Below are 16,737 nucleotides of genomic sequence, written 5' to 3' on the forward strand. Positions count from 1 at the left end.
CGCGTAAGTTTAGTTAATTACGTCAGTAAAGTGACAGGCTTCTGGGGTTGTTTTAGCTGGCTGTGAGCATGCCGCGGAGGAAACTTCGCAAATCCAAACAAAAATGGAAGAACAGAGAGGAGGACAAAGCGAAAATCATCATCATCAGCGTCGAGGAAGAGTCTGTCAGGGCGACGTGTGAGGAGGCGTGTGTGTGTGAGCGCGAGACACAGAAACAGAAGTCCTCTGGCCGTAAACAGAAGACATCGAAACAAGTGCATTTCACCGTGCTGCCGGACAGATACGAGCCTCTAGAGGAGGACAGAGCCTCGGACACAGCTATAGACGAGAACAAGGACAATCAGGAGAAATATAAAAGGTTCAGAAAAGTATGTGCACTTTTGTTAAAGTTTAGATGTGCTACAGTACTTTGTGAATAGTATAGTGTTTGGTCTTAAAGTTACATGAAGGAATTTTCTGCACTGGGAGAGGTCAGTAATTTATAAAAAATAGGTCAGTGATAAGCTTATATTTCTGGCTCTGTTCTGGTTTAATAATAATAATAATAATAATAATTTATTTCTTTTAATTCTTTATTTCTATTAATAAACATGTTAATAAATAATGTATTAAAATTAATAAATTAATGATTACAAAATAAATGTTAAGGGGTTACATTTATTTTGTAATCATTAATTTATTAATTTTATTTAACGGCAACAAAACCTATAGATGACTTCCTCCATTATGTTCCTTATGTTTCCTGCTCCTGTGTCAGCTGCAAAACCACTGACATGATATAAACCATTATAAATCATAATTAAGAACTGCAGACAGGAGAAATAATAATAATTTAGCTTTTGTTAACAATTTGATTTGACATATATGTAAGTATAAGTGCCAGCACAATTTCTAAATGAGATTGGTTTATTAGGGGTTAAATATAAGATAATAATAATAAAAAGATATAAAGGTTTCAAAACTACGTTGGACCATAAAATTGTGCAAACAGTACCAAATGTTATTAAAAAAAACACAGCAAATAACCAAAACAAAATAACAGAAACTCCACACAGACTGTTATCATGAGTACAAGGTTGAACTTGGGACCTTGGAACTGCACCAATGTTCCCTGCTAATCTTATAAAATTTTCTATGTGCACTATATTGCCAAACGTTTTGGGACACCCCTACAAATCATTGAATTGAGGTGTTGTATTGCAGGGGTTGGGCTTGGCCCCTTAGTTCCCGTGAAAGGAACTCTTAATGCTTCAGCATACCTTTTGGACAATTTCATGCTGCCAACTTTGTGGGAACAGTTTGGGGATGACTGCTTCCTGTTCCAACATGACTGCACACCAGTGCACAAAGCAAGGTTCATAATGCAATGTCCATAAACATACACTACCAGTTAAAAGTTTGGACACATCTTCTAATTCCATGGTCTTTCCTGATGTTTATTTCTTTCTACATTGTAAAACAATGCTGAAGGCGGCCGAAATACACAATAATCTCGTTTGAACAGTTGATATTGAGATATGTCTGATACTGATGCTCTGTAAAGCCTTCATAATGGCTCTAATCTGAGGTGCTGTTACAGTAATTTGTGATTTCTGATGCTGGTAACTCTAAATGAACTTCTCCTCTGCAGCAGAGGTAAGTTTTGGTCTTGCTTTCCTGGGATGGTCTTCATGTGAGCCAGTTTCATCATGGTGCTTGATGGGTTTTGCAAATGCACTTGACAATACTGTTCTTGCAAGAACTATTCCAGAACACCTGACCTTCGTGTCTTAAAATAACAATGTGTGTTAAAAGTCCATGTGTGTTATTTCATAGTTTTGAAATCTCCAGTATTGTTGTAGAATGTAGAAAATAAGTCACTAAACAAAAAACAGTGAATTAGAAGGTGTGCCCAAACTTTTGACTGGTAGTGTACATGGATGAGTGAGTTTGGTGTGGAGGAACTTCACCTTCACCTGACCTGAGTCCTGACCTCAACCTGATAGAACACCTTTGGGATGAATTAGAGCAGAGACAGCAAGCCAGGCCTTCTTGTCTAACATCAGTGCCTGACCTCACAAATGTGCTTCTAGAGGAATGGTCAGAAATTCCCATAAACACACTCCTAAACCATGTGGAAAGCCTACCCAGAAGAGTTCAAGCTGTTATAACTGCAAAGGGCAGGCCAACTCCATATTACATTCATGTGCATTTAAGTCTCCTCTCTAATTCATAGCATTAAGAGTTCCTTTCAACTAAGGGGCCAGGCCCAACCTCTGAAAAACAACACCTGAATTCAATGATTTGGAGGGGTGTCCCAAACAGTGTAATATATATGCAGTATAGTGTATTTCCATTCCATTTTATAGTACGTCTATATAAAATGAATTGGCAGTGGTATTATAAGCTCACTTTGCATCTTAAGAGTGATTCGCTTTGGACCTTACAAAGCCTGCATGCAAGACCATGTATTTTAAACTAGCTATGTTAGATAATGCAACAAACCATTGGTTGTTATTGTATATTTGATACATGGGACAAATGTATTGGTTCAAAATACACTATATGAACTGTTGCCACAAATTTGGAGGCACCAAGTTGCTTAGAATGTCATTATTTGTAGCATTACAGCTAGCCATCACAAAGGAGCTCGAACATGTAGCAAGCTCCATGAAGATGTGGTTTGTCAAAGGTGAACTCAAAACCCTGACTAAATCCCACTGAACACATTTGGGATGAACTGGAATGTGTACTGCGCATCAGTAATTCATGATATAACATCATTAATGTTCTTTGACCAATCTACGCATCTGTGTTCCACAATCTAATGGAACGCCCTGTGAATAGGATGAATACATACGAGTATGGTTGTAAGTTTGGTCAGATAGTGTATGATTATATAAAATGAGTCTTCCCTTGATAAAATACATAGGATACATATCCTATGGATGAGATATTTGCATGTTCATGCTGATTCTTACATTCCTGGAATCTGGAATTCCTGGATTCCTGAAAGTCTGGAGATCTGTCTCTAAGCCTTTATTTTTTTAAACAGACAGATATATTTTATGAATTATTAAATGATGATTTTCGTTGTTCTTTTGCAGGAATTAATTCGACATTTAACACATCTCTCTCTCTCCCTCTCTGTTGCTCAGAACTTTGGAAAAGCTCTTCGCTACACCTGGAAGTGTCTGGTCGTTGGACTGCAGAGTTTCAGCACGTCATACTCCGGGCCACTGAGTGCAGCTTCCACCCTGGTGCCTGATATCCAGAGGACAAAGCCTAAAGCATGATGGGACAAAATATGATAATCATTTAACAATGAACCAGCCCCCTCTCAGTATTTTATAACATTTTAAGGTATGATGCTTGACAAAATGTAGGGAATTTCTGTATCTCTTTTTATGTGATTGGTTCGTAAACAGTCCTGATACAATGTGGGTGTCACTCAGTGTTTCAGATTGCTCTTGTTCATCTTAACCACCTACAGGTCTGAACATAATGTGAACCGGATTAGAATTTTGTTTGCTTTTAAAAGGAGAAGTAGTCCTGTTTTCCAACAAACAGCGATAATAAGGAGTTATTTTTCATTCTTTTATTTTTTTGTGGTGGCTCATCTCCATGACAGTCTTAAAGACTGGTTCTTCTATGTTGTGAACGAGATAGGGCTGGACACAAGGCAGACTTTTCACAACTGATATTCCACCTAAGAGCCGTCCTAGAAGCATTCAGGCTTGGTAGCTTTTTCTTTGATCATGATTTTAGCAGTCTAAAGATAAAGAATCATGATGAGTCAAGAATGACTTTTGACCTAGTGACACTAAACTAACCTGTACATGTGATTTCATCTCACATTTCAGTAATAGATGTTGAAGTCTACTGTAGCTTAGTTGGGAATTTCCTGCACCAGGGTATACGTTTTGTTTGTTTTTCATAATTATAAAGTGTATGGTAACTTTTAGAAATACTAATGTGGCTGTGAAGTTTATAACGATAAAAAATATGGCTGTTTTTCCAGAGCTGGAAATTTTTACTATGGACCTTTTGCTGCACTCTTTTAAGAAATGAAAAATCCCACGGGGAAATGTGCAAATGTTACCGTGTCATAAAACGTTCGAGAAAAAAAGGGATGGGACCGGGGATTATTCAATTTGCATATTCATTGTTTCTGAATTTTAAAAGAAAATGGTCTTAAAAGAAAAGTTTTGGATGATTTTAAAAACTGAAATCATTGATTGCCTACAAGGAACATAGGTATATGTGCTGCTGTACATCAACTACAGTTAATAGTGGTTTTTATTTTTTAAATATTTTATACTGATATACGAAATGAATTATACTCATACGAAATGAAGTACATAATCACTTAATACAATCAGTAAAAAGTTTGTTGAAAACCTGTTAATGTTGTGTACTTGCATCACATGACAATCTAGTGTTTACAGACTTGGTGAACATTTACACCATGTCATGTAATGTATTTTTAATAGAGCTTTAAAAAAAAAAAAAAATCTGGTTATTATTTACGATTAAAACACAACTCAAAATTCTAAATCTCCAGTATTTTCTCTTGATAATAGCAATGTCTTACACAGTATAATATTTAACAAAATAATAACAAAAAATTCAAAGCTAGGTGACTTTTAGTTAATTTGTGCAAAGTATAGTGCCAAGTTGTGGGATGATATAAATTAAGAAACAAATCCTGTATTGCTGGAGATTATTATTCACCATTGTGTGGCAGTATTGTGTCAGAAATAACATAAAATAGACTTTTAAAATATTTTCTGTTTCAGAATATGAATTGTTTTTGTGATGTAGTATCATTTCACTAACAGGAAGGTTTTAGGGCAATGAACTGAAATATACTGGAGTGTCTTACAGTATTAATAAAGTAACTAGAAGGTTACTGTCATGTCTTACAACAGCTGTTCCATTTCAGTGCGGTCTGACATTGGTGGTGTTTGTGGTCCATTTTAAAAGTGGCTGTAAAACATTGTCATGCTTGAAATAAACCACAAGTAAAAGACTTTCTTCATGTAGTCTTGCTTTATGTTGCTGTTGTCTTTTCCCATAGTTCTGATTGAGGACTGCCATATCTCATCTTATTTACATTATAATTGGAGTAGTTTATTTAAATTTACTGAAAGACTAACCAATAATGTAAGTAATATAAAGTGTAAACTAGCTTCTATGGAACAAAGATGTCATGAATTTCTGCAACAGGATAACGACACCCACCACTACATTACTATTTTTTAAGACATGACATTCATTTTAAAATCTTACAGGACGCTTGTTTTGATAATGGGATTGTTGTAGCCAGTACAATTTGGTTCATTTTCATTTGTGTAACACTTTTAGCAAAGGACCCTTTTAGAAAGTGGCTTTATAGGAATCAATAAATTCAGATTCAGGATAAATTTTACTTTATTATTGTCCATTGGGAGCAAGCCAGAGGTCACAGTTGCAATATAGATGATAAACCTTAAGAGGAACCAGACTTAAAACGGAACCCATCCTCATATGGGTGACACCGGATAGTGTTATTATAAATAATTAAATAATAAATAAATAATTTCCGTCTGTAACTTCGCACTATATGGTCAAAAAGTGCAACTGTGTAACCAGGAAATTCATGCTAGTTAACACGGAAATATCAAACTGTTCACTGGCAGAGACGTAGCCCAATGCCATAAACACTAAGCTACCACATCCCTATGATGGCAGACCTGAAGCTTTTATAGCAAATCTGTTCACATCAATTGCAGCCCAAACCCTTTCTTCATGGTTTCTAAGTTCCCGTAATCTTGTATATCTCTAGGCTGTTCATGTGACTCCATCGCTAGCTGCAGCGAGTGATGAAAACTCCAACCAGAATTAGGGCATCAGGATGGATCAGGCAGGCCCAGAGAGCAGAAGGGGCCAGGATCACAGGGGAACATGTAGTGCTAGAGAGAGAGAGAGAAACACAGATTATCATGTGCTTATTGTTGTGCAATGTTTAAGGACAATGCACATTGTGTGCAGAGTGCAAGCAGGGTCTCCGGTAAGACTAGCTATAGCATGTGTTAGCTTAGTGGTTAAGGAGTTGGACTACTGATTAGAAGGTTGTTCGTTTGAATCCCAGGTCCACCAAGCTGCCACTGCTGGGCCCCTGAGCAAGGCCCTTAACCATAAAATGAAAAATAAATTCTAAGTCACTCTGGATAAGAAATGTAAGTGACAGCATAAGTAAAAAGAAGAGGCTTTAGCTGCTTCACTGTCAACAAACCTAAGGAACAAAAGCATCCAAACATCCCAGTTCACCAAAATCCTGAGCATTAATTGGAAGGCTATAACTATGGGGATTTGTAAGACTCCTGCTGTAGCCTTTACTATTCAAGGTCCCAACAACAGCCTATATATTTTAATCGAAGTAGGTGTGTCATAATGAACCAGTGTCATCTACCTATAAAAAAGAATCGAAATGTCTGGCTATTAAAATACAATATTTTAGTACGTTAGAGTGACATCCCTGACACCCATCGGTTTCTCACATGCAGCTCTCTTTTGTTTTTGATGTTTTCTGTAAGGCTGTAAGCGTTCACTTATTTATCCGTTTCTTTATCACATATCACAACCATATCAATCCATCTGACATATCTGCTAAGTTTTTTCCTTTTAGTACAAGTTTCAATAATAACATCATGCATCTGGGCCAACTTTTTGGGAAAATTATGTAGATGGAAGCTATTTAGAAGAGTTTCTAATTTACCTCATTTTTGTAGATTATTACAAGCTATTTTGAATGAACAGTTTTATGGTGCATGTTCAGGGGCATGACTAGAGCGTGATCTTTGACCTAAATGAGATATCACTTTATGACCATATTCACTCCCTTTCAGGGTGCACGATTGTGCTGGATGGCTGGTGTTGACTACTTAATTATAAGATAAGGACATGCTTTGGTTATGAGTGGATTAGTGAGTCAGGGTTGTATAACATATGAGAAAGAAAACAGTGTTCAACCACAGTGCAGTTTTTTTCCTTAGCTCCACACAAAACTGTGTTAATAACAGGGTGGATTGAAAAGGACCTCATTCTCTAACCTCATGTGTTCAGAAAACAATATCCTAACAGTTTTTAGTAAACATATTTTCCTTCCTTCCTCCCTCCCTCCCTCCCTCCCTCCCTTCCTCCCTCCCTCCCTCAGAGATTCCCATGATTGGCTACTGTTGCTGTAATTGACAGTGGCGAAAGTATGCTGTCCCTCCCTCCTACTAAGAGAATGAGGACTATTTTGCTTTCTGAGACGCCCAGTCGCAGACGGCTGTGGCAACGTCTGATCCATTGACATAATTATTAATGCAGCTAAATTATGCCATAATATACACTATATTGCCAAAAGTATTCGCTCACCTGCCTTGACTCGCATATGAACTTAAGTGACATCCCATTCCTAATCCATAGGGTTCAATATGATGTCGGTCCACCCTTTGCAGCTATAACAGCTTCAACTCTTCTGGGAAGGCTGTCCACAAGGTTTAGGAGTGTGTTTATGGGAATTTTTGACCATTCTTCCAGAAGCGCATTTGTGAGGTCACACACTGATGTTGGACGAGAAGGCCTGGCTCTCAGTCTCCGCTCTAATTCATCCCAAAGGTGTTCTATCGGGTTGAGGTCAGGACTCTGTGCAGGCCAGTCAAGTTCATCCACACCAGACTCTGTCATCCATGTCTTTATGGACCTTGCTTTGTGCACTGGTGCACAGTCATGTTGGAAGAGGAAGGGGCCAGCTCCAAACTGTTCCCATAAAGTTGGGAGCATGGAATTGTCCAAAATGTCTTGGTATGCTGAAGCATTCAGAGTTCCTTTCACTGGAACTAAGAGGCCAAGCCCAGCTCCTGAAAAACAACCCCACACCATAATCCCCCCTCCACCAAACTTTACACTTGGCACAATGCAGTCAGACAAGTACCGTTCTCCTGGCAACCGCCAAACCCAGACTCGTCCATCAGATTGCCAGATGGAGAAGCGCGATTCGTCACTCCAGAGAACGCGTCTCCACTGCTCTAGAGTCCAGTGGCGGCGTGCTTTACACCACTGCATCCGACGCTTTGCATTGCACTTGGTGATGTATGGCTTGGATGCAGATGCTCGGCCATGGAAACCCATTCCATGAAGCTCTCTGCGCACTGTTCTTAAGCTAATCTGAAGGCCACATGAAGTTTGGAGGTCTGTAGCGATTGACTCTGCAGAAAGTTGGCAACCTCTTCGCACTATGCGCCTCAGCATCCGCTGACCCCGCTCCGTCAGTTTACGTGGCCTACCACTTCGTGGCTGAGTTGCTGTCGTTCCCAAACACTTCCACGTTCTTATAATACAGCTGACAGTTGACTGTGGAATATTTAGGAGCGAGGAAATTTCACGACTGGATTTGTTGCACAGGTGGCATCCTATCACAGTTCCACGCTGGAATTCACTGAGCTCCTGAGAGTGACCCATTCTTTCACAAATGTTTGTATAAACAGTCTGCATGCCTAGGTGCTTGATTTTATACACCTGTGGCCATGGAAGTGATTGGAACACCTGATTCTGATTATTTGGATGGGTGAGCGAATACTTTTGGCAATATAGTGTATTTTGTTTACATTTCCCCATTGCCACTATTGAGCCTGTAGCTGTTCCATAAGTAATCATATGCTATCCTCCCATTAGAGGAGTTTAGTTTGAGTGTCATAGCAGTTTTAAACATTTTAAACAATTTCATCGGCTGATTTTGGTTGTATTAGCATTAAATGGGCTGGCAGAGAGCATGTCACATTATACAAGTCTAAAGATCTCAACTAATGACCAAAGATCATCGTTTGAGATGTCAGAGTCTGAGTGTGTAGAGGGTCCAGAGTCTGTCCTCTACATTACACTTTGTGTGTGGCATGAATGCATCCTAGATGGGCCATCATTACACACACATACACACACACACACACACGTTTACATTTTAGGCTGAGTTAGAGTAGCCAGTCCACCTCCTGGCAATTCAGATTATTCCCATTTAGACCCATTAGACTTAAGATTTGAACTATCACCATGACAATATTCTCCTGAGCTCATGTGCTGTATTAAAATCACCATATCCACTAACTGTAGGCTTCGCAAGTAGACACAAGCAGAGACTAGGCAAATTTCAATCTACAAATGAAGAATGTCTTCTAAATTTTCAGTACTTCTGGACTCTCACATTCCAGCCTATTTATTTATTTATTTATTTATTTATTTATTTATTTATTTATTTATTTATTTATTTATGTTGAATGTCAATATCAGTTGATCAAACGTGCCCCAAATGGAAATAATGTAAGGCATTTCTTTCCATTTCTTAAAAGTGGCCTCAGCGGTGTTTTCCATGTTATGTGTTGACGTGGTGACACATGAGAAAGCGCTTGTGCTTCAAGCAGAACTGAATGATCGGAACTAATCAGAACTGAATGGACAGATTTTGTGGGTCTCTTACTGGTTGAGTCACTGACTGAACATGTCATTAGTCATACTGTGATGGGTGAGGAGATGATGTTACATCCACACCCCTCTAATTTGATAGATCACACTCAATATTTGACATTATTATTTGACAATATTTGCCCCTGTGACCAGTTTTGGGTGTTCATGCTTTATTGAAATTAATCTCAGACACCTGGTCATTACTATTCAACCAGCCATAGAACACAGCTGTTAGTCATGGACCTACATAGGTGAATAAAAAAATAAATCAATGTAAATTTAGAGATTTTTTATGATGTTATGGCCTAAATTAACCAACATACATTCACTGTGTTTTTTTGTTTATTTGTTTGTTTGTTTGTTTTGAATGAAGTAAGTATTGAGTGTCAAACTTAATTAATTATTTTAATCACGGATTACATTTGCTCTCTGGACAAAAAATTCAAGGCTCATGAAATTTTTATGAAGTCTTCTGTGCATCCATCACTGTTTAATTTGCTCAGTCACCCAACAGGACAAATTCAGGTTACAGAGAATAGTCTGCAGAGAGGATCACTGGCACAGACCAACCCTCCCTCCTGGACGACACTGGAAAAGACAATGAATATTCCCAGAGGTCTCACTGGGTCTTACAAAAGTTCTTAATCTTCAATACAGTACCACTGTATTCACTAACACACCTGAAGCAACACACACACACACACACACACTTTAACATGAACACCTGTGCACCTGCTTATTTATGCAGTTAGCCATGTTTTCATCAGTCATACATGCAGTCATCATGTGGCAGCAGCACAATCCATACAATCAGATACAGGTCAAGAACTTAAGGTAATGTTCAAATCAGACTTCTGAATGGGGAAAAAATCTGATCTGATCTCACAGCAGTCTCTAGATTTCACACAGTTGTAAAGAGTGATCATATAGGGACAGTGTTATTATATCTTTCCTTTAAGCTCAAATCAATCTGGCCATTTTCCTCTGAACCTGAAGTCACAAAACTGTTGCTCACTTGCTTTTTTGCACCATTCTGTATAAACTCTAGAGATTGTTGCGTGTGAAAATTCCAGTTGATCAGCAGTTTCTTTAATATTCGCAGTTTCTTTAATACTATTAAAACCAGCTCATGTGGCACCAACAATCATTCCACGGTCAAAATCACTGATCACTTTTTCTTGCTTCTGATGTTTGATATGAACATTACCAAAAGCTGCTGGCCTGCATCTGTATGATATAAAAGACTGCACTGCTGCATGATTGGCTGATCAGATAATTACATGAATGAATACGTGTACAGGTCTTCCTAATAAAGTGCCCAGTAGGTGTATATTTTACAAGAGACAAAGACAGCTTGAAATGATCTTAAATAACGATATCATGCTAATTTAGTACAAACTGTTATTTATTGAATCATATTGAAGCCTTTCATCAAGCAGGAACAATTTACTGCCTTGCCACCAGAGGGCAACTTTCATTGAATTCCGGTCCATTTCTTCTCCAGTTGTCACAGCGACTTCCTTGTTGTAAAGTATATTTCGAAAGCACATGAAAACTTTGCCAAGCGTGAAGCTTTGCTGATAACCTAGTCCAGGGCTGAACAGGGCCGGTGTGGGTGCAGGTTTTCATTCAAACCAAGCAGAAGCCACACCTAATTCTATTGAAAGCCAAAGTCAACTGATTAAACAGGTGGAATCAGGTGCTTGATTGGTATGAATACATACACCCACACTGGCCCATTGTGGATAAGATTGGACATCCCTGACCTAGTCATTTGTGTGATTTTTCTGCCTTTATTTCTGACTTTTTTGGTTTCCTTGATTCTTCGATTCATCCTCTGGATAAAGTAAAAATGCATCTGTACTGTGCTCTGACTTCAGCCTGTCGTTTATTGATTAACATCTGGGTCTAGAAGTGTTTTTTTTGTGCATGACTTTGAACTGGATATTGGTTATTGTTTTTGCTTTTTAGACTGTGGTTGTCTTCTTTAATAAAACTCTTGTGAATGGCTCCTAACTACCTGTCTGAGTTCTGTACCTTACACTTAGGAACCGATATACACCTAACTACTGAAAAATACTTTATTGTTTAGTGAAAACAGTCAGCTATTCGTATGTGAAGGAAATCAGAACACACACACACACACACCACTGACTAAATTACTTATGACAGGAATGACTGGTTTTTCTCATGTGTTTATGTTTTAAGTACACTTTTAATTCAGGATTTATTAAGATACTTTTATTATTTATGTCCTGAAAGTGACAATTAAGCTATAGTTACACTAGACATTATGTTTGGAAAATAATGTTTTATATATATATATATATATACACACACACACACACACACAGGGGTTGGACAATGAAACTGAAACGCCTGGTTTTAGACCACAATAATTCATTAGTATGGTGTAGGGCCTCCTTTTGCGGCCAATACAGCATCAGTTCATCTTGGGAATGACAGATACAAGTCCTGCGCAGTGGCCAGAGGGATTTTGAGCCATTTTTCTTGCAGAATAGTGGCCAGGTCACTACGTGATGCTGGTGGAGGAAAACGTTTCCTGACTCGCTCCTCCAAAACACCCCAAAGTGGCACAATAATATTTAGATCTAGTGACTGTGCAGGCCATGGGAGATGTTCAACTTCACTTTCATGTTCATCAAACCACTCTGTCGCCAGTCTTGCTGTGTGTATTGGTGCATTATCATCCTGATACACGGCACCGCCTTCAGGATACAATGTTTGAACCATTGGGTGCACATGGTCCTCCAGAATGGTTCGGTAGTCCTTGGCAGTGACGCGCCCATCTAGCACAAGTATTGGGCCTAGGGAATGCCATGATATTGCAGCCCAAACCATCACTGATCCACCCCCATGCTTCACTCTGGGCATGCAACAGTCTGGGTGGTACACTTCTTTGGGGCTTCTCCACACCGTAACTCTCCCGGATGTGGGAAAGACAGTGAAGGTGGACTCATCAGAGAACAATACATGTTTCACATTGTCCACAGCCCAAGATTTTCGCTGCTGGCACTATTGAAACCGACGTTTGGCATTGGCACTAGTGACCAAAGGTTTGGCTATAGCAGCTCGGCCATGTACATTGACCCTGTGGAGCTCCCGATGGACAGTTTTGGTGGAAACAGGAGAGTTGAGGTGCACATTTAATTCTGCAGTGAGTTGGGCAGCTGTGGTTTTATGTTTTTTGGATACAATCCGGGTTAGCACCCGGACATCCCTTTCAGACAGCTTCCTCTTGCGTCCACAGTTACTCCTGTTGGATGTGGTTCTTCCTTCTTGGTGGTATGGTGACATTACCCTGGATACCGTGGCTCTTGATACATCACAAAGACTTGCTGTCTTTGTCACAGATGCGCCATCGAGACGTGCACCAACAATTTGTCCTCTTTTGAACTCTGATGTCACCCATAATGTTGTGTGCATTGCAATATTTTAAGCAAAACTGTGCTATTACTCTGCTAATTAAACCTTCACACTCTGCTCTTACTGGTGGAATGTGCAATCAATGAAGATTGGCCACCAAATTTAGCCATGAAACCTCCAACACTAAATTGGCCAGTGTTTCAGTTTCATTGTCCAACCCCTGTATATGTATGTATATATATATATATATATATATATATATATATTTATATATAAATATATATAAATATATATATATATATATATATATATATATATATATATATATATATATATATATATATTTATATATATTTATTTTTTTACTGTAATAAAAAGTTTTTTATTTTATTTTTTTTAAATAAAATATATGTTATTTATTTTATTAATCATGGTCATAAATAATCATTATTTAGAGTCATTATGAACCACTTTTTGGAAAGTTATATTAACCCAAAAATGTTTAATTATGAAAAGTGTTATTATGAAAGTGTTTTTTTTATGTATTAAATCAACACTTAGTCACAGAAATAACTGAAAATTGTGTTACATTTAACCCAACATTTTATATTAAAACATGTTTAACTGCTGGAGGTGATGTCTTCCCTATTGTGGACACACTTGGTTCAGCTGAGTTGCTAAATATTAGTTAAGTTCAAAAATTTTTTGGGAAAAAAAATTAATTCCTATGATTAACTTTTTTATTATTATTATTCTTTTTGTTTGCCTGGCATTTTTTTATATTGTTTGCTGTGCTCATTTTTTGTGACTTTTCAGATGCTTTCCTATTGTTCCCTTTTTCTATTTTTGTGACTTTTTGTTATTAATAAACAAAAAAATTAATACAAAATAATAAAAAGTCTAACTCGTGACGCTCTGGGACAATTTGTTACTTAATTAGATTCCTGAAGGCAAACAGTACATTAGCAATAAACTGTAACAGAACAACCTTCATTACAATTTACATTAGCAGATGTTGTCTAAACGTATGAAAACATTTTGACACATAAGGAAACAAATAAAATAAAATATGATATGATATGATAACAGGAATGTTTTTCTATTTCACGTTAGGGCAAGACCAGGGAAAGAACACAGGCAAGTATGCATAAAATACCAGCAACCTCCATGCTCAGGTGCTTTATAAATATATACAGTACTGACCTGTCAAAAACTTATCTGACAAGACTTTATTATTAAGAGGGCTACATAAACAAAACTGCACATGCACCGTATCAAAGGCCAAGCTTTGTTTTGGCCCGCTGTCTGTGCTGCAGGTTAGGTGATGATATGGGATGTAAGGAGCACTTGGAATCTGCCCAGGTCTGGAGCAGTGCCACAGATATGGGTCTGTATCTTTCATCATAGTTAAGAGCCTTCTCCAACTGTCTCAGAGGCTAATTCAGGTTGCTGAATTGCACTGAAGTGAAGTGAAAGGTAAGAGATCTTCGGTGACTCAGTAAATGGAAAGATATCATTATCTTAGCTTGAAAATCAAAGTGTGAATGCTATTTCAGAAACCTTTTCTGATTAGATCACGGGCACACTTTATTTACTGAGTTACCAATTACATCATATTTGCAAACATATTCAATCCTTGGAATTCTTCAGATTTGTTTTCATCAGGTTCTTTCATCAGATTCATCAGGTTTTTTTTATGAGCACAAAAGCCATAAGTGCAATCTGGTGCATCTGCATCACAAGCATCTGGTGAAGTGAGACCAAGATAAAGATTGTGGTCCAAACTTACCTCTGTACCCTAACCTGAGGATGCTTTCCAACTAAAGTTTGGACAATGGTCCTAATCAGAAGGCCAAAACTCCTTACTCTTTTTCCTACATCTGTGCATATAAGCAACCTAGCAGTAAACACCACAACAGCTTGAAAAAGAACATCATTGCATTTGTATGTTTCCATACAAATGCAAGCATAACCTGCTGCTTCACACTGTTGCACTGCATATTTGGTTGGGTGAAAGCCAGTGTGTTCAGTTGCTATTTTTGTGGTCAGAAATGAAACTCTGTGCCTGTGTGGGTGGACTGGCACAACTCAGGGTGTAACACTTGAAATCTGCCAGGTATTTTCAACCAACTTTGATTAAAAATTCCTAAAATAACTATAGTCATCCTCAAACAAGATTATTTTTAGCCATGAAGGCTGGCATGAGATGTACATTTAAAAAATGTTCTCAGCACTCAATAAAGCACTCATACCACACAGGTGAGTTAGTTGCAGTGGTCCAGTTTTATGGAAGTCTGGTTTAATATATCAATAAGTCATTCCATCTCCTCTGCTGACACTAAGAACCATTTCCTTATATTCAACAGAAAGCAACACATCTACTTGAACAGTCATGTTTCTCATTCTTAGCCATATTTTAAGTTACATACTCATACTTGTGAACACTTTATACAAACACTGATCAGGCATAACATTATGATCACCTGCCTAATATTGTGTTGGTCCCCCTTTTGCTGCCAAAACAGCCCTGACTTGTCGAGGCATAAACTCCACTATCCCTGAAGGTGTGCTGTGGTATCTGGCATCAAGAGGTTAGCAGCAGATCCTTTAAGTCCTGTAAGTTACAGGACTTAAAGGATGCTTACAGGACATAAAGGATACTTCTGATCGATACTTACTACTGCAGACCGGGAACACCCCACAAGAGCTGCAGTTTTGGAGATGCTCTGATCCAGTCATCTAACCATCACAATTTGGCCCTTGTCAAACTCGCTCAAATCCTTACGCTTGCCCATTTTTCCTGCTTCTAACACATCAACATTGAGAACAAAATGTTCACTTGCTGCCTAATATATCCCACCCACTAACAGATGCCATCAGTGTTATTCACGTCACCTGATGGTGTATATTATTATTCAGGAAATATTGTATATTATTTTGGAACAATTCATGAGAATGTAAATTAATTTGTAATTAAGCTATGTTTAAATACATACCTGCTGCAGTTAATGCTTTTTAAACAGCCTAACTTGCCCTCAAGTAGATGTAAGAAATAAACCAAATTTGTATAATAAATGCCACATATTAATAGCTTACAAATTACACCAGACACTTTGCTTATTAAAGAGATGAAATTTTAAACATTTTATCTTGAAATCAGTTTTTGAAAAAAAAAGAAAAGAAAATCAAGTGAAGCCTCTGGGGGCTGATCTATACCTTAAAGCCAGACACATCCCTGGGCCACACCTCATTTACTGGGATTGACATGTGTGTAAGCCACACCCTCTCCTGTGCTTTGAATCAATGACACTTTACAGTTAGCAACCATGCAGATAACTGTTCTGCTTAATTAAAGAGGAAATTATGAGAACAATCATTCAAAATTCATTGTAAAACATTCAATTAATTTAATTAAAAATTTATTTTAACTTTTTCTTTTAAATGCTATCTTTATTTATTTATTTATTTATTTATTTATTTATTTATTTATTTATTTATTTATTTATTTATTAAAATCTTATATGTTTATTAGTAGTAGTTATTGCAGCTCACATTAGGTCCCTACTTGATTCTTCTCATCTCTTTTATTGTCTTTTTAATTTCCTGGTGAAGCAAATCTGAACAAACTGAAGAAATTAAAAGATTTAATTTAAGTTATACAAATGTGGCTATGAGATAGTCAAAGTCAAGGTCACGATATTACACACAATGTACTCTTCTGTGGTGTTTATAATCATAAAATTATTTAAAATTACGTTTTTTTTCGTAAGGAAATGGCTTGTGTCTAGCCACCCTATCTTAGAAATATGAAGAATAAAAGAGAGATTATTCTGACATGCAGAACCACAGATCAGTACAGATTCGATTCGATTTGATTCGATTACA

At 37.6% G+C, this 16,737-nt stretch overlaps 1 protein-coding gene across 2 annotated transcripts; it reads left to right on the forward strand.

Moving 5' to 3' along the window:
- On the forward strand, positions 1 to 5,012 carry lg09h1orf115 (linkage group 09 C1orf115 homolog). 2 transcript variants are annotated; one of them, XM_058398154.1, is made up of 2 exons: positions 1 to 358; positions 3,138 to 3,274. In XM_058398154.1, exons 1-2 carry the CDS (start codon positions 69 to 71, stop codon positions 3,220 to 3,222), a joined length of 375 nt encoding a protein of 124 aa, XP_058254137.1. In that variant the 5' UTR covers positions 1 to 68; the 3' UTR covers positions 3,223 to 3,274. The 2 variants fall into 2 exon arrangements, with proteins under 2 accessions (XP_058254137.1, XP_058254136.1); XM_058398153.1 differs by having other exon boundaries at positions 6 to 368; positions 3,138 to 5,012.
- Positions 5,013 to 16,737: the final 11,725 nt, after the last annotated feature.

This window comes from Hemibagrus wyckioides, linkage group LG09, assembly GCF_019097595.1.
Source record: "Hemibagrus wyckioides isolate EC202008001 linkage group LG09, SWU_Hwy_1.0, whole genome shotgun sequence".
Taxonomy (NCBI): domain Eukaryota; kingdom Metazoa; phylum Chordata; class Actinopteri; order Siluriformes; family Bagridae; genus Hemibagrus; species Hemibagrus wyckioides.